Source organism: Choristoneura fumiferana, chromosome 16, assembly GCF_025370935.1.
Source record: "Choristoneura fumiferana chromosome 16, NRCan_CFum_1, whole genome shotgun sequence".
Classification (NCBI taxonomy): domain Eukaryota; kingdom Metazoa; phylum Arthropoda; class Insecta; order Lepidoptera; family Tortricidae; genus Choristoneura; species Choristoneura fumiferana.
In genome coordinates, this window is record NC_133487.1 from 18,752,979 (window position 1) to 18,775,739 (window position 22,761).

At 37.3% G+C, this 22,761-nt stretch overlaps 2 protein-coding genes across 2 annotated transcripts in view; both read right to left on the minus strand.

Annotated features, from left to right (window-relative positions):
* Positions 1–22,761, minus strand: part of gogo (thrombospondin-1 like protein golden goal) — a 533,136-nt gene that overhangs the window by 444,953 nt on the left and 65,422 nt on the right. The window contains exon 2 of the mRNA XM_074099288.1: positions 8,769–8,812. The gene's annotated coding sequence lies outside the window, so the exon portion shown is untranslated. The remainder of the gene's footprint in view (positions 1–8,768; positions 8,813–22,761) is intronic.
* On the minus strand, positions 559–3,946 carry LOC141436352 (juvenile hormone esterase-like). The gene is made up of 3 exons (XM_074099293.1): positions 3,760–3,946; positions 1,009–2,333; positions 559–817 (listed from the first exon to the last, which is right to left on the minus strand). Exons 1-3 carry the CDS (start codon positions 3,886–3,888, stop codon positions 646–648), a joined length of 1,626 nt encoding a protein of 541 aa, XP_073955394.1. The 5' UTR covers positions 3,889–3,946; the 3' UTR covers positions 559–645.

Sequence of the window (22,761 nt, forward strand, 5' to 3'; positions counted from 1 at the left end):
GGGACTTATCACGCTACGAGTAATATTACCTCGACGTTTCAACCACATTACAGTGGCCGTGGTCACGAGCGAGTGGTGGTTGTGGTTTGTGGTATTTTGACTAAATACGAGTGAAAATCAGGAAAGTTTAAAACGTTATAATGTTAAGTATATCGGCTATGAAGTAACGTCATCATCATCATCATATCAGCCATAGGACGTCCACTGTCCTGCCTGTGTGCCTCCCCCATAGACCTCCAGTTGCCTCTAGTTGTGTTGTTTTAATAACGTACATTAAAGTAAAAAAATAAGTTTATAAATAAGTCATTGGCAAGGTAGATGCCGTTAAATAAAGATGTGAATAGCACAAAACCGATCGATGTGCTAATCCTACTACAAAACTTATATCCAGCAATAGACGTCTTTCGGCTGACATAGTTGATTAAGAGACTTCATATTTTGTAAGATACTGATAATAAGAATTAATTGATAGTTTAAATTTTTCAAATATTTGAAAACTTTTCTATTTGATCACGTCATAACACTTAGCTGTCTAATAGAATAAATATTTAAATACTATAAAATTATTTATGGTACGTATTCATCACAGTACACAGCAGTAAATAAATTTATTTGAAAAAATCAATGTTCAATTATTACAAAAATTCAAAGAATGTGTTTAGGGAGATACATCCTATAAATGTCTTCCCAAACATCGACTTCTTCTTGGTCAGGTTTAATTCCGGGAACAAGTTTCTCGCCTATATCCAAGTAGTCTTCTTTATCCAGGGTGTACGGATTCCACGTTGAGCCCAGACTGGCATCTGGAGTTGGATTTCTGAAATATATATTTTACTTTATACGCTTATACTCGTACACGCCTTAAGGGGAACTGTGTTATATTGATATAGCGACAGTACTAATCCGTGTGTAATTATTACAGGTAGTTTTATCTTATCTAGCTTTCTGAAATTAGGTACTGAACAAAATATTTGTAACTCTTTAAAATGTTTTAATCTCTTTACTTACCCGTATTTGGCAAAGTTAGTCCAAAGCTTGGTAACAGTTTCAATCATTTTAAATTCTTTCGAGTTTATGTCTATTTTAGTTTTAGACATTTTTGCTGAGAACATATAAGCTAAGTCATCCGCGTGACTAACAAAGTCACCAGGTCCAAGCAGCGCGCGCAGCCCAGATTGATCCGTGAGAATATTAAGACTAGACTTGCAAGTAAATTTATAGAAGTAAAATTTGTTTGGACTGGTCTTTGCAGCAATCTTCTGCCAACGAATCGAGCCAAATATGATATCTTCTAAAGAACAATATCTGAATATAGGCATAATGTTTTCCTTCGAAACCAATTCATCCTGAAGGTAAAACTTTCTTAATTTTCTGCCAACTTCCAATGAATCCTTCGTTGCGCAGTGATATTTTATATCTTCTGGACAGAAGAATTCGGAAAATTCAGCTGCATTTGACACGTTTTCATACATTCCTCTAAGGAATAATCCTAAAACACCTTCATGCTCGGTATAGCCCGACATCACATCGACTCCCTCGTGTATGCCTTGACGCAGAACATCAAAAACGTCTCCACTGAAAAAGACTTCGCTGTCACCAAATTTCTTCTCACTAACTACAGCAAAATTTAAGTGAAGGGGCATAACACTCTGCTCGTCAAACGTTACTGGAACATTTAATTTCACAATAGTTTCCACCGGCAGGGATTGTAAGTGTTTATAAATTTCATGTGGATTTGTTGATTTGAAGCCTAATTTTCTACTGAATTTGATAGCTCTCTCTAAAGGTTCTACAATATTAGGCCAGTTACAGGTAGACGCTCCGCTTTGAGCCACAGCCCGTTTGAACAGGCCCTTTGACATCGGCGACATCAAATGGTAAGAGACACTGGCTCCGCCGGCACTCTCGCCAAATATGGTAATATTTTCCGGATCACCACCAAAATTGCTGATGTTCTTTTTGATCCACCGTAGAGCTAACACCTGGTCTTTGAGGCCAGCGTTACCTGGCACTTCTTCTATGTCCAAGCAAAGGAAGCCGAGTACGTCAAGTCTATAGTTGATGGAGACAAAAACGATACCATGTCTGATGAGGAATTCAGGGCCATAGACTTCGTCATTGCCATTGCCACTGAAGAAACCGCCTCCATGGATCCAGACCATGACAGGCAGAGGCTTTCCAGGTTTCAAGTCGGGCGTGTTCACGTTGAGGTACAAACAGTCCTCACTGCCACTTCCTTGGGTTTTTCCAGCCAATACGTCTACTTGGTAACAAGTAGGTCCAAACTCTTTTGCGGACCTTACTCCCTTCCATGGTACGGGAGGCATCGGAGCCTGTAAATTAGTAAGGTTTTTAATTTATTGATTTATAATGCAGAATGATCTTTATTCAAAGTAACCTTTAGGTTAATAAAACTGGAGAATACCAAGGTAAAAGCAATTCATATCAGTTTCGTTGAAAAAGATTTCCTGTGTTATAACAGTCACTTATATACCTAGTGTCATCCACGAAGACGCGTGCGGCGCGCGTCATCGTGAATGGCTATGCCTATAACGGCATTTCTAACTGTATTCAGTTGGACAGAAAGTTGTTTAACCTTTACAACAACACGGCATGTATGTATTTACTTCAACTAAATAAATCTTTTGAACCCAATTTTTGTTTTCAATGAATAAAAGTTATATTACATTGTGCATTAAGGGGTGTAAGAAGGGGATTACCAACGAGAATCCTCTTACGGCTCGTGATACACAATGATTTTCATCACATTGCGAGGAAAAAACGCAAAAAAAAAATATTTTGTGTCCAAACACTTCACAGTTCAGCAAAAGCAAGAAGCTAAGAAAATAACTGAATAAAATATGGCTACCCGCCAATATCATTATCATAGCTTAAGACCATTTTTGTAAACCCTCTTTGACAAATAAACATAATTATTAATACTGATTGTCACTTTTTTCGAGTCGTCTACCATAGATAATACTAAGAACCGTGTTTAGTTTAGAATTGGAATGGTTTTATGGCCAGATTATTCCATGCTAAAAGTTTTTTTTTAATTTACTAAAATTATTGCAAAACAATTTGATATAAATTTAAAATATAAAAATAACGAAGTTTCATGAAGCGTGGCAAATTTTTATGGTGTAAAATTAGGTTATATTCAAGTTTTAAAGATGTAAATAAAACGTAGGCCGACTTGAAACCTCTTTAGTCTGAAATGACGTACCTACTAACTTTTTAAAACTAAAACCATAACTCCATTGGGGAGGAAAACTATACGTAAACCCATAATTCCCGGGGGAACAATTGAGGCCATTGTCTTTTATTATACAGGCATGGAATAACGTTATTGACGAGCAAGTGTGATAAAAAAATATTTATCCAGTTCTTATCAGTATTCATAGATTTCGATAACTATGTCTATAGCATATTATTATTGTTGAAAATAAATACTGTGCTTTAAAAATAATCCCTATTATTTCAGCAGATAACAATCTCCAGTTAGTTTATCTGAAATTCACATCTGTAAATATTTCTCAACATTTTGCAATTGTGGTCGATAAATGTCCATACATTAGACGATATTCAAAGTGTGCGGCGTCAAAGAGGTAAATTAAATATAAGTAAATTAAATAATATCAAGTCAAAATTTCCGATGAAAAATTATTACACCGGTGTACAGTCAAACTAAACAAATTATTCGCTGCAATATTCACGGTTAATTTTTAGACGTCTTCTATTCGATAATAGATAATTTACCTTAAATCTAAGTTCTCCAAGTGGCGGTTTAGCATAAGGTATCCCTTTGAAGCTGTAGAACGATCCTCCGTAGGGATTCTGCTCGTGTGTACCTTCTAAAGTACCCTCGGTTACTTTAACCAAAGCCATTTTGAGGAACACTATCCTGTCTTCAGCCTTTATGCCACTACTGAATACTAACTCTACGGTATCAACTTTTAAACCATTGACAAGTACTTTATCTTATCCAGCTTTATCGACTCCGTTTCTAGTCGTAATGTCTTTATTTTACAGCGTCGCGATGCCAATCAAAACAAAATTATCTTCGATAACTCGATTAAAAAGCCGAGGATTTACGCAGGCGGGTGTATACTGGTCGCTTCCAACCGTAGCAACTGGAGGTCTATGGGGAATGCCTGTGTTCAACAGTGAACGTCCTACAGCTGATATTATGATGATAATGAACTCGAGTGAATATGAAAGAACCATCATGTTTCATTATCGAATTGACCTTGAATCTCTGCTCTAACCTTAAAGCTACAAATTTTGGTATATTTGTCACTGACTGCTGACCCAGAATAAAAGAAGCATATGTTGATAAAGGATTGAGTAAGTACCGGATTTTCTAAACCGTAATTTTGTTTAATCGGTTCGAGAGTTCTAGAGAAGGATAATAATTTTAACAAATAATCTCAGTATAGTCTCAGTTGGATTGTTCTATAGCTGATGCAGCCCAATACCCTGTTCATTTCACCACAAAGTTGCCCCTTTTTTTACAATTGTGTTTTTAGTTATCATTTTCATTACAGTAGAGTTATTAATCACGACGTTGTGACTTCGATTAAAATTATTTATCCATAATATTATGCAATATGTCTACTTTAGTTTAGGTACTTGAAATATTCTTTAGGGAAGTTATGGCTATAGTGGAGATAAACGGAAATACTGCTATCGAAAATACAAACTGAGACATGGATGCACAGAAAACCAGAAAAAGAGACCAGCGCTAGGAATCGAACCCAGGTCCTCAAAATACTGCTCACCTAGAACGCGAGAAGGCGTTGTTTACAATAGATAGATCAATCTGTCGGGTGTGGTCGGGTGACAAGAAAAAGTCACTAAAACGTTACGTTCACTAATTAAAGTCGATAATCAACCTTATAATTCTTTGAACATGGGTGATTTTCCTTAAAATATTTTTTTGCATTTAGTGACTTTAACCTTATAAATGTTAGGTACTTTCTGGTTTTTGTATTTAATATTACGGTTTACCCGGATTATTTTCTTTTAAATGTACTAGAACTAGAACAAATACCTACTACGTTATGAAGAGATACCGTTACTTAAAGTAATCAGCGCTTATGTCAACGACCAACGTCTTATAGATGATGATGAAGGCAACAAGAAGATACTACAATGTTTCATCTAATTCAGTTTAACGTCTTTCATAGTGACAGTGAATCGTAAAATTTGAAGACAGGACGAATCTAATTTCATTATCAGCGGCGTTAAAATCTTAATAAAGGTCTTGTTGAGCTCATAAAGTCTGTAATTAAATCTACTTGCATACGCGTGAGCAGGCAAGGATCATAAAGCAGCTATATTACTGGGATGCCGACGCTCACGGTCGGATCCTGAGAAGAGCCTTTTTAACTAACTTCACAAATCCCTATATTTAACGGTGTCAATTTTCAATTTGCCAAATTTTATTACGACAAACGTTTATTAAGCAAACGTTTCATTTTGGCTAAAATTGTATTCCAAAAAAATGATTGTTCAAAATGACATTTCGCATAAACCAACCACAGAAACCAACTGCTACCAGAAAAGTAGGTTAGAAGGTTAGGTTAGAACTGCGTCTTCCACAGAAACGAACTGCTATCAGAAAAGTGGATGAGGTTAGACTGCGTTCCCCCACAGAAACGAACTGCTACCAGAAAAGTAGGTTAGGTTAGGTTACAATTGCGTCCCCCGCAAAAACGAACTGCTATTACAAAAGTAGGTTAGGTTAGAACTGCGCCCCCCACAGAAACGAACTGCTCCCAGAAAAGTAGGTTTTTATGTTATGCGATATTTTGGGAAGAGTACGTTATGCCAAACGATACATTTTACTAAATAATACATGGTAATATGCAACATGACTAAGTAATTATTTGTGAAACAATAATTTGCCAACAAAAAAATTATTTAGTAAGTAACTGTAAAATTGCGATAAGTTTTTTTGGCAAATGATTTTTTGCCTTTGGGATGTGATACTTTGGGAAAAGTTTTTTGCCCATACATTAGTAATCCATATATTTAACCCACAGACCTATATCGAGATAGACGAAAAAAGCGCTTCAAACAGTACTGTATGTGAAGCGTGTCAAATTTTTCGTACGATGACGTCACGCACTAGCGAGATTTAGTGATGGGAAATCAAGACCGCGCGGAACCGATTCAAAGGCGCGCCTAATGTTCGAATGATATCATCGATACCGAGTAAGTATCGATAATTTTGATAGCGATACTCGATACCATAGTCTGCCTAACTCGATCAAACTTTTTAAGAAGAAGTAGAAGAAGATTGATTTATTTGCCATCATGAACAATACAGGATAGGCACACATACCTACAAATAAACAATATAGTACATTGTGTCTTAAGGGCGGTAAATAAGCAATTACGAACGAGAGTCTATTAGAAGCCCGAAGTCGAAGACTGAGGGCTTTAATGAGTCGATGTTCGTAATTCTAGTACCGCCCGTGCGACATACAATGTTTTTCATCACATTTGCGAGTAAAATTGTATATTTGTAAAAGAAACTTTTTTTTTTTCAAAAATTGCCGAAACCGCTGATTGCGCTCTTGGCAGCGCCCTCCGCAGCATGTGCATGGCGTGCGTGTGCAGCGCGCGCACGGAGCAGCAGCACACCATGCAGCAACAAACTCATTTACCGACCTTGGGCTTCATGACATGAAAATTAGTACGGGCAATGACTCATTTACCGACCACGGGTTTCATGACAAGCACATTAAGGTCGAGGGTTTTATTTGGGGGGTTGCAACCAAGGTAGCCTGCATGTTACGACACTGTTTACGAGCAAATGTGATGAAAAACTAAGTTAGAATCTCAGCCCAATGTGTTTGCCAGTCTCTTGCACTGTGACAAAAGGAACAGGCTCAGCTTATGCTGCATCACGCAAGGTAGGTAAACTTTTACCGTCTACTCGATATAGGTCTGTGATTTAGCCCCCGACGCCAAAAGAGGGTTGTTATGAGTTTGATGCAAAATAATTATTTTTAGTTCAGTGTCTACTTATGTCAGTTACTATCTGCTTACACTTTGCTTAGGAGCGGATTCTGCTAACACTGGATATCTACAGACACCTACAAATTTGTACAGAACTTGGCCACTTGGCTGATTTATATAGGTTAAGAACAGTACCAATGCTAAATTCAATGTTGCCTTGCGACTTATTTTTCGGTTATGGTAATATCGTAGGAAGGTAATATAAGTGATCAAAAGAGAATACACTCGAATATTTCTAAGCTGAATTGCGCCAATTTTTAATGGATTTCACTTTTGCTCCTAGTTACTTTAACTTTACCTTTTTGAAATGTCAAATTAGTCTAATTTGACATTCAGTTGCCGAATCAAATAAGTGTTGCAAATCAGCACACAAATGCGAGTCGGACGAACACCTTATCTATACAACATTAGACATTAACACACTTTTGTTGTACAGCACACTACAACACATCGAACCCAGACACACGTGACACACTCAAAATGGTTAGAACACACACACACACACACACACACACACGCGCACGCTCGCACGCACGCACGTACAACTTTCACATTTACAATAGTAGGATGACTCTCCTAGGTCTTAACCACTACATTAGGTACAAAATCAGGACTCAAGAGACTAAATTTAATCATCCTAGAAACTTGTTCGCCGTTCTTAATCCCCGTGCAGTTCGCTCGGCGCTAACAGACGGGGCCGCAGGTGCTCCGCGAACATCGCTTATAAACTTTACAAGCGGAATTTCATCATTTTGCCCATCGATTTCTTGCATACTTAATGTGGTTGCTATACCTCTGGTATCTTTATACTCGTATTCGTCGTTATCTTGCAACTGTGTAGGAAGCAACTTCATTAAGTATGCCTAAATATGCCTAGCCTAATTAGAATAAAGATTCTAATTAGGCTGTAACAAGTACTTATAAACGCCAACAAAATCCACCACTGTTGGAAAACCTCATCCTCCTATCAGCCGTAGGACGTCCACTGTTGGACATAGGCCTCCTCCATGGACCTCCAGTTCCTTCGGTTGGAAGCGGCCTGCATCCACCGCGAGCCTGCAGCTTTAACCAGGTCATCAGCAACAGCAGCAGCTTTAACCAGGAGATGGACTCGTTGGTGTCCTAAAAACCTCTGTTGATAACCCGGGAAGAAAAGAAACGAGATATATTTTTCGCACTCTACCGGGCCGTCTCGCGCATTCAGGGCACCGTACAAATTTAAAAACCTCCATAAAATAATAACGTAGCGAAAATAACTACTCATTTTTTTTACTTTCCAACACACCTAACTCGACTCGCACTTCTCCCATTGTTCGGGTTTCACTCCACGCTACTGGCTTCTAGTATCTTTATGTTTTTTTTTAAACCCGACTGCTTTAAACAACTGTGAATAAACACAAAAAGGATAAAACAAGTCTAGTTAGCAGTCTAGAACTCCGTTGACTTAAAGTTCAACAGTCGGGACATTCAAAATCGTGACAAGCTCAAAAAAAATATCTCACAAACAAATGAAATAAGATTTCGACATTATATCTCCACGTGTTCCTGAGAAGAAGGCTCTTAACAGATAAACACACAGATGGACAATGAAGTGATCCTTTATAAGAATCCTTGAATGATCTAAATATGAAACGGTTGCAAAAAAAGGAAGTTTTATGTGATTATGTTTTGTTATGTTCTTTTTTTATGTCAATGATTAGTAAATACGTATTGTAATGTAATGTGACTTAGGTACCTACCTCTGCAGCTTACTTTTGAAGTTGACTATTAACAGCTGCGATATCTGAAAAATAAAACAAATTATACATATTAAAAATAAAATAAAATGTGATAATTAATTCCAAAACTAACCCAGACAGCAAATTAATCATGTTTTCTAAGCTCTTAGCTATGTAGTCAAAAACTCACTATGAACCAAAAGTTGGTAAGAAATCCCAGGTAAGAAATTACTTAATCAATTTGGGAGTCATATCCAAAATTAATAAAATCACGAACAATAACGCTAATCTGTCCGATCCCGAAACATATTATAGAAAATCATAGTGAACGATTTCTTAAGACTATATTTTGTAACATTATACTATATTTTTGTAGTAACATATTGTTACTCGCATCTGACATTACCCTTTTGCTCTCATTGCTTTATAATAATAATAATATTTTTCTTATTTTTGTCTTGATGTTTTGTAATATGATGGAACAACAATTAAAGTTGACAATTGAAGTAAAAACTATCCTAAAAATAACTTAACTTATACACAATTCGCCCAAGTCTTGTCGCTGCGGAAGAGAAGGCTGGCTGTATTTCCGCGCTGGATGTCTTCTTTTGTTGTCTATCGAAAATTTTCGCATCACGCCACTGCTGGATTGTTTACTTAATACCGACATGGAAATACCGACCCTGTTTTTTGTGTACACGATCATAGAAGCTCATGTCAGTTTTTATGGGCGTGTACACAAAAAACAGGATCGGTATTATCCGAGCCGGGAAAGACTGTTACTGTTTACCGACAGCAGACACGTCACACCACTGCAACTGTGCCCTTAGTGTAAGTTTTCGGTTACAAAACACGTCTCGATCGCGTTCGCGTTAAAATCACAATTCATATGGAAACACGAACAGTGCCTCTAGCGGAACGTTTGCGATGTTCGTGTTTCCATACAAATTGAGATTTTAACGCGAACGCGATCGAGACGTATTTTGTAACCAAAAACTTACACTAAGGGCACTGGTGTTAAGAGATACTAAACTACAACGTAATTTACGAACAAGGCCACGGCCAAATTCCAAGCAATAATCATCTTAAACGGAGTATTTTAGACATACGATTATTTACGATGATCATCAGCAATTCATCACATGACACAGCAGATGAATCTTTTGTTCTACAAGTAGAGTAGATAAAATTCGGTTTATGTCGGTTAAGAGATAAACAACATCTCATGCATCTTCATCATCTTTGTACATGTAAAGTTTGACAATTGTATTTTTTTTTTCTTTTGTAGGTACATTAAAAAGTTTACAATTACATTACCACTGCGATCACCGTGCGAAGACGGCACGAGTTGCTTGTAGCACATAAACAGGTGAACCTTACCTAAGGCGTCTGGTCAGCTTTAAATCATTTGTTTTAGTTTACATTATTATTTGTCATTTTTAATGTATTTATTATAAATTTACGTTTTTTATTTTAATTGATATGTATTCTTTTTTTTGCTAAAATGGCTCCGAAGCCGTAACGTTTCGTGTGCTCCGCCTACCCCATTTGGGAATACAGGCGTGATGTTTGTGTGGGTGGGTGTCTTTTCTTTTCAATGTAAATAAAATTGGATTAATATTAACAGATGAATTACAGTAAATCCTTATACACCGTGTTGTTTTTGATTTACATTCGTTTTCAACAGTTCAAATGAAGTTAATTTGTCCAAGACATGGGGCCCTTACTCTTACTTTTTTTTCTCTTTTTTTTTCTCTTACTGATTAAAATATAATCAAGAATTAACATACCTAATTAAATATACGCAGTGTGTCAAGTAATGGTCCTCAATTGAAAGTTACTTAGTTTTTTAAAAGCCGTTACTAATTTAGCAAAAAAAGGGTAAAAAGTAAGTTTTTTTTTAATTTATTTCTTGTGTCACGCCGGAGACACTCGTAAAGTTTGTGAATTTTATCTTTAACAATAACAGTAGGTATAATTACTATAGGTGTGTTTTTTTTTTTTAGATTTCGGCCAAAATGTTAATTGCCAGGTAGTTCTTATCAATGAACTGAGCCTTCTGAAGTGAAATGAAATGAAATTTATTTGCTTTAAATTACATGATGTTCAACTCATAAAGAGTTTCATACATTCAAATTTTATAAGTCTGAAATAAATACTGAAACTCTGAAATACTGTCTCTGTCCAAGTTAACGGAAATCAAGCAAAACACAGTGTATAAACGGTACAAACATTTAGGACGTTCGAAAATTTAAATTGAAAAGTGACAGATTTTCCCCCGCTGGATCACGGAGACGATATTTTATCCCCCAAGGCGCTATTTGTCATATCCGTTACGGTACGTTGAAGGCGATTTCGGGAAAATAAAAGCAAAAAAGGTGATTTAATTTAGCAGACTGGAAAATTCTAGAGACGCGCAAAACAGTGTCTTGTTATGTCATGTTATTAGATTACATCTCAGAAACTGAAATATCCCATTTTTATAGAACATCACTAAAAAAAAGTCTAGATAGGATTTGGTAAAAAAATCTAGGCTGATAATTATATAACCTAACTATATTTTCTGACATTGTCACTTCAAAGTTAAATATGTTAAAAACAGCTGAACCTATTTTGATTAAACATGTTTAAGAACCATTGCTAGAAAACCTGCTTTCAAATAAAAAAAACCGCATTCAAATCGGTAAACCCGTTTAAAATTTATACAGATAGACAGACAGACATAGCGGTTAAACTCATAACACCCCTCTTCTTGCGTCGGGGGTTAAAAATATAAAAATATATAAAAAAAATAGCAAATTTAGCAATGCAAAGTATCAATGTACTAACAATATTGGACTAACCTAGATAGAAGCAAGCAAACCAGGGATGCCCGTTTTCATCTCTTTTTAGATTATTTCTTAGAGTTCTACCATATAACTGGAAACTCTGTCAGAATCTTCTACCATTTTAACAGAAAAGTGTCCACAAAAATTATAAGGAACAAACGCTCCTTCAGATAATGCCGCACGCCAAGAGGTTCCATTATTCCTTTCGAGGAGCCAAGAAATACTAAAAATGTATCTATTAGAAAGTGTTGGTATTTACTTACTGTTACAGCATTAGTTTAGAATTTCCAAGGTGCCCTTAAATAAACCATTAAACGACGCATCAGCGTGCACCATTAATCATAAGGCGGCTGCCCATCATTTATCAAACGACCCTTTCCTTCATGTATTTACATATTTTTGTACGGGCGCTCAATTTTTACACTTTTGGTGAAAAATCTATTTTTTATTACCAACCGATGATGTGACAGTTTGCGCGTGGGTCAATTGCATTGAGGATTAAGCCACTAGATTGGAAATGAAATGATTGGATGAATGATGATTCAAATGATGACGTTTCTTTGAAATAAATTAAAAAAAAACATAAAACCCGACTACCAAAACCAATAGGAAGAAAATAAGGCCAGTGGTCTAGAACTCTGTTAAGTAGCTAATTTAAAGTTCAACAGTCGGGACCCATTACTAAGAGTTTTTGAGCGTCGATTTAAATGGGTCCCGACTGTTGAACTTTAAATTAGCTACTAGCTAGGAAGAGTAGGTACGTTATGCCAATGATACATTTTACAAAATCATCATCCCAGCCTATATACGTCCCACTGCTGGGCACAGGCCTCCTCTCAGATCAAGAGGGCTTGGGCCATAGTTCCCACGCGGGCCCAGTGCGGATTGGGAACTTCGCACGCACCATTGAATCGCTTCGCAGGTTTGTGCAGGTTTCCTCACGATGTTTTCCTTCACCGCAAAGCTCGTGGTAAATTTCAAATGTAATTCCGCACATGAAAAATTTTTACAAAATAATACTTGGTAATATGAAATTATTTGTGTAACAGTAATTTGTCAAAAAAAATATTAACTGTAAAATTGCGATAAGTTTTTTTGGCAAACGATTTTTTGCCCATACATTAGTAATCCCATTTATAGGTATGTATGTAAGTAAACGGGAATCGTGTCTTGAAGATATTTTTCGCTTTTTCCGAGTGATTTAAAGCATTCAGTGTATGCCTACTCTTAACCAAAATGTACGCAGTATGGGGTCAGATTATATTGGTCAATGACATTTACAGACAGACATAAGAAATCAAGATTTTCAGACTTTTCTAGTTGGTTGTGTTATAACTTCAAGATTCTGAGTTCACGGGAAGTACCCTGTAGGTTGATTCCCTTGCGAGTTTCGAAAATGTGCGGAAATTTGCAGCATAAACGGCTGCATCTTTTGATTGCGTTGGCTTAGAAGTTTTTTTTTCACAGCTCCAAGGGACAATAGACCTCAGTATTTGATATAAATTTCAGCTAAATACCTTAACGCGTTCCCAAAAAAGGGTCTTGACAGACAGACAGACGGACAAAAAGTGATCCTATAAGGGTTCCGTTTTTTTCCTTTTGAGGTACGGCACCCTAAAAAATAATTAATATCTATAACGTAGCTTGGTGTGCATGTGTGTGTGTGTGTGTGAGTACTAAATTTTAATGACACTTACTTACTCACTTACAGGTACCTGTTTCAAAAATGCCTTATCAGCGTTTCCCGTTAAACTGTTTTCAGACGTTTCAGGTCCATGTCAAAGCGCGACATACCGTGCCGACTAAGTATTTATCTTTCCAGTTTGAGCGGACGAATATTTGTTTTAAACAAACTTGGCTTTGAGTCAGAGTACCTGCGGTCGGGAGGTTAAACGTGCGGTTTATGTGGACCCGAAGTGACTACAAAATATCTAAAGCAGACGGCTAAATGTTTAGCGTTTTGCGGCGTTTTTACATTACCGTTTCGGCAAACTCTAGTACCTAGAGTTTGTCTTAACTAAAATGACGCGTGCCTCACTCAACTAAATCAGTTCATTATAACTAGTTATATGGACAGCAAATCTTACAATAACGCCTGAATCTAACGGGGAGACTGGTTAGATCATTTCCCCATAATCGTCTTTTCACACGAGTACCTAGTACCTAAATTTCCACTAGCTCATTTTCCTACTCCTGATTTGCCTAAATACACCAGACCAGACGTATATATATTCCTAACATGATTTTTTCATTCGCAGATTTCCCTAATTTCTTTTTTACTGAAGCTTATTTTCACAATCGCGTTTTTTCCCCTATTTTTAACCGACTTCAAAAAAGGAGGAGGTTCTATGTTCCAATGTTTGTATTTTTTTAAAATAGTGACAATAATTACGTATGTATATCGGGCAACAACGCAAGTACAGTCATAAACATTTACTTAAAATGAAAAGATGGCGTTAATGGTCACCTGGCTGGTACAAATCGTCTCAACCGATAAGGGTTGAGTGTTCTGAGTGTTCACAGCATTTGTCACTTTCTTCTGCTTTAGTTAAACAAGGACACAGTGAATTCGCGACATCTAAATTCCGCTGAACATGGAGAAAATTCTTTTAAAGAAAATATTATTCTGCAGACGTGTTCCTGAAGAACTTTCAGTTGGAAATTGGCAGTCTTGAAGCCATTTTGCAAGGAATGAAAGCTTTCGCGACAAGTTTTACTTTTTAAGCAATGAAAGCATTTACCGTTGCATTTTTAGGGTTCTGTACCCTAAAGGTAACAAACTGAATCCTTTTTAGGGTTTCGTACCCAAAGGGTGAGAACTCAATGGAGAGATTGGTGGTTTAGGGGCAGGTGGAAGGCAGGAGGGCGCGCGGCCGATCACCAACTCGCTGGACTGACCTGATTAAAAAAGCTACTGAGTCCACGATGGTCCAGTGTACTCGCAACGCCTCTAACCGGCAGAAATGGAAGCACATCGCTAAGAGGGCTGTATCTCTCCGTGTACCTCGTCTGCGCAACCGCGTCCACTCTGACAAGAGTGTCCGACTAAGAAGAAGAAGAGCCAAAGGGTGCCAACGGAACATACTTTCGCAATACAAACAAACTTTCGCATTTATTTTTGGGATTATACAATTAAGCATTGCAGTAGGTGCATTGTTAATTCAGTACTTTATTTGTTAGTTCTTGATCTATTTTTTTTTTATTCACTTATTTGACTTTAATCATAAATTATATCTATTTTATCTTTTTCTTTTTTTAAACTTTTATACTTTGGCATATAAACCATTTCCACAGATCTCGCTCTAAGGTTCTGGCAGAATACCAGCGCTGCGGTCACCCGCAGTTTTATGCTGAGTCAGCGCCTTTTTTCCCATAGCACATCCACTAATGCTCATATTTTAAGATTTTTGTTTCATTTTTGTTTTTTAGTTTAGCTAACTCTATTAGGTTAATCTTAACTTTATTAATACCTACCTATGTATAGATCTATATTGTGTTTTTTGTGTTATGGTGAAAATAAAGTTTAATCAATCAATCAATCAATCAATAATGCAATGAATTAATTACACAAAAATAAGCAATAAACTCGTTTGACCCGTACTTGGAGGACAATATTGCCAGTGTCTAGTAGGTTTTGCCGTTGTACGGTAAAAATTCTAGAAAACGAAATATGAGATGTAATGGTGGATGAACGATGGCAGCGCGAATTCTATTTCTGTTTTTATTATTATTATTCTTATCCTTGTCACTTCACGTCATGTAATGTCACGAATAAATGTTTTTCTTTCTTTCTTTCTTTCTTACTAGCCAGGCACGTAAATGAAAACTTTTAAATAAAAATCCCCAGCATTTGTAAAGCTTTCTCATGCAATATGGCACGTGGATCAAGTTTGTCCAATTACTCCGGGGCACGCGAGGGGGGGTTAGGGGTGCCGAGGTCAAAGTTACCGGCCACTATCGGTGGCTAATTGGACTGTAAGGCCCTGGGATTCACTGTCTGCCAAATATGCGATGCGAGTTCAAACGATTTGAAACAAGGCGTGAAGAGATATCACAGTAAGTTTGAGAGCTACGATACGACTTGCCTTTTTAGGATTCCGTAGTCAACTAGGAACCCCTATAGTATCGCCATGTCTGTCCGTCTGTTTGTCTGCGGCTAAGCTCAGAGACCGTTAGTACTAGAAAGCTGTAATTTGACGTGAATATACATATCAGTCACGCCGACAAAGTGGTACAATAAAAAAAAGTAAAAAAAAACGACGTTAAGTGGGGGTGATTTTTTTTTTCTCGACTAACCCTATATTGTGGGGTCTTTTAAAACCATTGGGGGGTTGCTAAGATTTTTTTTTCTATATAGTGATCTGTTTGCGAAATATTTAACTTTAAAGTGCAAGTTTTCATTGAAATCGAGCGTCCCCCCCCCCCCTCTAAAATCTAAACTGAAAACTTTACAAAAAAAGAAAAATAAATTAAGAACTTTTACAGTAGGTACTGCGCATAATTATCTTAATTCTGGTTTACCTTCTAAGCAGTAAGCACTAGTGTCTTGGCGAAATTAACTTCATGCATTCGAACTTTTGAATATCGTTAGATAACAGAAATCTAGAATAGCACGTTGTATATTAAGTTAGTAAAAAAAAAATTGATCTTTAACAATGACTCGAAGTTATTATATGTTAATGTATGAAGAAAAAAAAAACAAAAAAAAACTTTCTTTTGTTATTTGGCCGTAAGGTTTCCGGGTAAATAGTTTCCATTAATGAACTGCGCTGGCTGCCGATGTTAACGAAAATCAAAAAGAACACGGTGTACGAAACGCTACTGTTCAATATCAAATGCATAGAATCGCTTACAGGTAAACACTTCGAACTCTAAAGGGCAAGGGTGACCACAACATATCACCTGTAATGGGATTCAGGACTATTACCACGGGAGGGTCACCCTATTTATGGTCGCGGTGATACGATGTCTATAGCGGCGATCGTATCTCTTGATTATGTTTTGACGCTTTGTTTTTAATTAGATTAAATTTTGATAGGCGAAAACTACGGTAAGTATGCTAGATATTTTGGCACCCTCTATGTGAATACCAGGCTAGATTTCTAAATAAATTTCAAGTTTTTTTAAACAAGTAAATACATAAAAAAAAACTTAACACGGCCATGTGCTGTTGGGACCGAAAAGTTCTTGAATGGAGACTGCGGATCGGTAAGCGCAGCGTAGGACGTCCACCAACGGAATGGACGAATGAGCTGGTTAAAGCCGCGGGTTCACGGTGGATGCAGGCCGCTTACAACCGACGCAACCGGGGTCTAAGTATAAGGGAGACCTATATCCAACAGAGTGTGAGATTGAGTGTGTAAATACTGTTTATAAGAGTAAATTAATCCTTAGTATAAAGGTTGAATTGGGTTGAATAATGAGATAGTATGTACCATCAAGCCGTGTAAGCCGTGTAAGCCGTGGTGGCCTAGTGGTTTGACCTACCGCCTCTCAAGCAGAGGGTCGTGGGTTCAAACCGCGGCTCGCACCTCTGAGTTTTTCGAAATTCATGTGCGGAATTACATTTGAAATTTACCACGAGCTTTGCGGTGAAGGAAAACATCGTGAGGAAACCTGCACGAACCTGCGAAGTGGTCCAATGGTGCGTGCGAAGTTCCCAATCCGCACTGGGCCCGCGTGGGAACTATGGCCCAAGCCCTCTTGTTCTGAGAGGAGGCCTGTGCCCCAGCAGTGGGACGTATATATCTATCTACCACCTTTAAGTTGATAATCGTTTGCATGTCATAAAACAATAATGCCAATAGACGTGTGTCTGTCAACTTGAAAATGCGTCTTTAGCGACATATTCATTTGATAGGAACTTGTTTAAATATTGATAGACCACTTATTTGGCTGATGGTACCTATGCGTGTGGCGCAGCTCACATTACCAGAGAACGTTTGACAGCTACCACGGTACAACACAGCGTTCACGCCGCCGAAGCTTCCCCGCATCCGTCTCGTTATTTCCACTGTTATTAATCATTCACACTGCACCCAATTATTCGGGGGTACAATGACGTACCCCCAGTGTCCCCCACTACACCTATAACATTTCGTATGCAGATGTATTCAGGGCAACACACGGGGCTGCGTCACGTACTGGCACGTAGCTTTTTATGAAATGCCAAAGTAGCAATTTGGGTGTTTTCGGCGTAAACGAAATTTTATTAGTGTGTGGAATGGCGTGTTGTCGCGATTCGCGAGTTTAAGGTGAAGGGCAGTGAGGATTAATATGTAAATTCTATCAGTGAAGCGATCGAGTGAGATGGAAAAGTTTCATCATCATCATCATCATCATCAGCCCGAAGACGTCCACTGCTGGACAAAGGCCTCCCCCTTAGAACGCCACAATGAACGACAACTTGCCACTTGCATCCACCGGTTTCCCGCCACTCTCACGATGTCGTCAGTCCACAGAAAAAAAGAAAAAAAAAGGAAAAAAAAAAGGAAAAGTTTATTTATACGAAGTCCTAAGCGAAACCTAGTAAATATTCTGCGGAATATATTTGCAAGTTCAAGCTAGAAAGTTTAGTGCACGGTAAGCACCCTTACAAAATTAGTTTTACCCGCCGCGGCTATATAGTACCTACATAACTTCTGTGAATTTTTTCACGCATCTACCGGGTACACCCGGGTGTGGCCTATAACACGAGCATATAATAATTAAAACATAGATCTTACTCGTCTCACTGAACAATATTAGTTCAGCGACTTTTAAAAGTAATTAGTTTTTGTATTTTTATTACACTTTAAAGTTTATTCGAAGAAGCAATGTAAAGCAAAATGTTTAGTGTTTGAAGCATGACAGGCGATGCCAATTGGGTTCTGGGATGGCGTACATTGATAACAGTATTTAATTTGTATGAAGAAGGGAAAATCTAAAGAATCCATTTTATTATTAGAAGTCGCAGAACATGTTGTTCAGTTTGACGAGTACCTACGATCTATTTTTTTAGGGTTCCGAAACCAAAATGGTAAAAACGGAACCCTTATAGTTTCGCCATGTCTGTCTGTCTGTCTGTCTGTCTGTCTGTCTGTCCGTCCGTCCGCGGCTTTGCTCAGGGACTATCAATGCTAGAAAGCTGTAATTTTGCACGGATATATATGAAAACTATGCCAACAAAAATGGTACAATGAAAAATAAAAACTATTTTTTTTTAGTGTACCTCCCAAAGACGTAACCCTATAGTGTGGGGTATCGTTGGATAGGTCTTTTTAAACCATTAGGGGTTTCCTAATGCTCGGTTTAGTGATTAGTTTGCGAAATATTCAACTTTAAAGTGCAAATTTTCATGAAAATCGGGCGACCCCCTCTAAAATCTAAACCGGAGGGTGGAAATTTTTAAAAAAATTCAGGATGGTAGTAAGTATATCAAACATTCAAGGAAAACTATAACGGCTAAGTTTGCTTGAGAATTATTAGTAGTTTAAGAGTAAATAGCAGCCTAAGGTATAAAATATACCTAAACTTGGAAGATTCCGTATAAAATACGAAATCCTTAGAAAACTATTACTTAATTTTTTCGTAATGGCTACGGAACCCTATTTTGGGCGTGTCCGACACGCTTTTGGCCGGTTTTTAATTATTTGCTCGTGTTACAAGCCACACTCGGTATATGGGGAAGATGACTCAGATGACATACTTTTTTTTATCATTCGAAAAGCTTCATATTTTGCGACAGGATCCCTAAATCGAAAATGGTAAAAAAAATAGCAACTTTTCTATATTGCTTTGTTTGCGTCACGTATGTTTTTACATATAACAGACGTAAATGAATGACTTTTTCATTTAAAATATGCAGTCTAATGTTGTTACTAGCATTACTTACACTTACTTATTGACACAAGATCACAATTAGATAAGCGAACTTTTTTTTAATCTAATAATGACATACGTAACGATTGTAAGCAGGATAACTGTCTGTATGTTTTTTTACATTAATTAATAACAAAACCAACAAAAAGTCGGAACCCCCAACATTGCCACTTCAAAGTTCAATATCTCAAAACGGCTAAACCAATTTTGATAAAACATGTCTAAGAACCATCGCTAGAAAACCTGCTTTCAAATAAAAAAACCGTATTCAAATCGGTCCAACCGTTAAAGAGCTACGGTGCCACAGACAGTGTGTCTGTCTGTCTGTCTAAATGTATTAAAGCAGTAGAATCTGAAATTACATAGTTCAGTGAACCTTCAGTGGATAGAATGTTTTTTTTCCAAGACACCTTCACCAGCCTATCCTGGTAGTGAATTGATAGAGTTTGTACCTTATTCCAATACAGTAGGGGAGCTATGAGGTGTTTCAGTTATGATGATATGAATTGCACAAACAATGTACGTATCTATCGCAAATGGGCATGGAATAGGCGCCCAGTGGGCGGGGCGGCGGTTCTCAAACTTAAAGACTACCTAAAATATACTTTAAACATTAAAGAAAAAAATAAAATTAAAAAATTAAAAAAAAAAAGAAAGATATAAGTTTGAGACAATGTTCATGTTTTATGGGCAACCATTTTTTTTTCTTTTTGTAATAAAAAAAAATATTGAATCAGGCGTTAAATTAAATGAACTAAAAATTAAAGAAATACTTTGCTTACCTGTAGCTACGTCTATGCAACAGTAGTCTAACATCTGATAGCACGGTGAACTGCGTTTCTCTGAAGATGAACTCTAGTCGAGTTCAAAATACGTCAAACGTGATGATAGTTAGATTTGTGTGTGTTCTTACAGACGTAGCTATCATAAGGTCGCGGGTGAGCAAAGTGATTGCTTTTCAATAAACATATTTAAAAAATAAAAAAATCGTAAGAAATTCATTGAATTTCCTTATTTTTCCCTATAATATTTAGTAGCTCCACTAAAAGATTTTCCGCCATGGCCTCCGTCACCGACAGCTGTTTGTTTTGTCTGCGAGACGTTATTTCAAAGGATTAAAAATTAATTAGTAGGTGTTTCCGGCAACTTCAGCTGCAGTGAGCTTGCTTGGCTTTATTGAAACTTACAGCTTTTCAGGAACTTAGTGTCTTTATGAATAGAGTTATATATTTTTATGTGGCTTTTATGGTTTCATACTCGAAGGATAACAACCGTATTAATATCGCTATATTGTCCGCCCATCGAAATTAAACTACAGTTTAATGGCTAGAAATTATAGTCTACTACAATTTTTGTACAGTACATTCTACCGGATAAAGGGCATACTAATCTTCAAAGCTAATTAATTACTTATAATCATCTTATGAATGACCGTGTCTTCGTCTATTCGTCACTGGACTGTATCTCAAGAAAAGAACCGTAAGAGCCAGCTGACATTTATACATAAAATGTTCTAAAGGCGAGGCCTTTGTTCAACAGTGAACGTCTTTCGGCGGATGGTAAAGATTGCCGCTTCAATGACAAATAATAAAAATTAAATAAAGTCTAAAATGGAAGTGGGTCCCGACCAACCAATAAAAAATACCCCACACTGCGAATACTTTATTTAAAATCAGGGCTCTGCTAACACTACATTTTTACAGATACCATACGCCGGAGGTACGAAAGCATTTTTACCCGAGCTGATTTGGAGACACTTCGCTCACGCTTCGCGTTTACTTGTTTCATTATCTATCTATTAGTTTTTAACAATATAGTTCAGAACAGGTTGGACATTGAAACGTCCACAGACCCGTCTTAAAAATAGAGCTATGAATGGCAAGGTAATTTGTTTCAATTCCCTAAAGTGGTTCCTTAAACTACATGACTGTAAGCTATTTGGCCAAACGCGCATAACATCCCGTTGCAAATACAAGGTGGAATTTAAATCATGATGCAGAATTAGTGTTTCAAGTTCAGTTAATGCTGCACAATGTACTCGTAGTGAGAAAAAAAAGAGAGAAAGAGAAATATTTATTTACACATATTCGATATTTATTTATACATTATTCATATTCAATGGTGTATGTGAAGTTCCCAATCCACACTGGGCCTGCGTGGGAACTATGGCCCAAGCCCTCTCATTCTGAGAGGAGGCCTGAGCCCAGCAGTGGGACGTATATAGGCTGGGATGATGATGATGATATTCGATGTACAGAGAAATACCAATAATATTAAATATAATGACCCGGATAACTCACATCTTAAATCGAGTTTAGCTCGACATGTTTCGGGCTAATCCGTAGCCCTTCGTCTTCGGAGCAACGCGACTCAGCGGCTGCTGCAACACGCGTGTTGCTAAACTCGATTTAAGACGTGAGTTATCCGGATCATTATCCCTACTTCCCTACTATATCCATACTAATATTATAAATGCGAAAGTAACTCTGTCTGTCTGTCTGTCTGTTACGCTTTCACGTCGAAACCACTGAACCGATTTTGATGAAATTTGGTATATAGGTATTTTGAACCCCAAGGATCAACATAGGATACCTTTTATTCCGGTAGAGGGCGCCACCGCGCGATAACCTAGATCCGCAGAGACAAAGTCGCGGGCTTAAGCTAGTATTTAATATGAGTGAGTCTCACGGTAGTTTCATGTTTAAAAATACCAATAAATAAAAAAGCCAAGAGCATACGATCCAGGATAGGGTTTGTTAACCGTTACTATGTCAAAGATATCTGTCACATAAAAATAAAATGTATCAATGAGTAAAACAGTCCGTATGTTGCAAAATATTTTTGGGAACGTGTGTACTTAGTCACAGGCACTTTGGGAATGAAACGGCGAAACCTTGGCAGTGTTTCTAACAAATGACGGGCATTATGTGATGTTGTCGGACTTCTGACATCCATCCTCGCAACATAACTCCGGGATCGCACATACTTTTATCCTTTAGGGACTTGCGTACTTAGCCTTTTGTAGTTAATAATCTTTTTAGGGTTCTATTACGGGGTAGTTTTAGGCCTCTCTTTTTTAATTTAAAAATAAACTTTCAAGGACCGATAAGATAATTGAGAGAATTTGTCTGCTACAAGGATTGAAAATAACGAAACGTTCTGGCTCGAATGTCACATAATGTAGTAACGCAAAAAAAAGGTGCTGATAACCTTGAATTTTCTCTTGTAACTAAACATCTTTAGGATTTCTAACAGTACATCCGCATATAATTTGAAAAAGATCCGCTTATTTCAAATGGCAATAATATTCTTTTTCTTTGATCCTC

Coding starts and splice junctions, on each gene's coding strand:
- LOC141436352 (XM_074099293.1), bottom strand. CDS start 3,888: ATGGCTTTGGTTAAAGTAACCGAGGGTACTTTAGAAGGTACACACGAG. Junction 2,334..3,759: donor TTGGAGAACTTAGATTTAAG/GTAAATTATCTA, acceptor ACTAATTTACAG/GCTCCGATGCCTCCCGTACC. Junction 818..1,008: donor ACTAACTTTGCCAAATACGG/GTAAGTAAAGAG, acceptor TATATATTTCAG/AAATCCAACTCCAGATGCCA.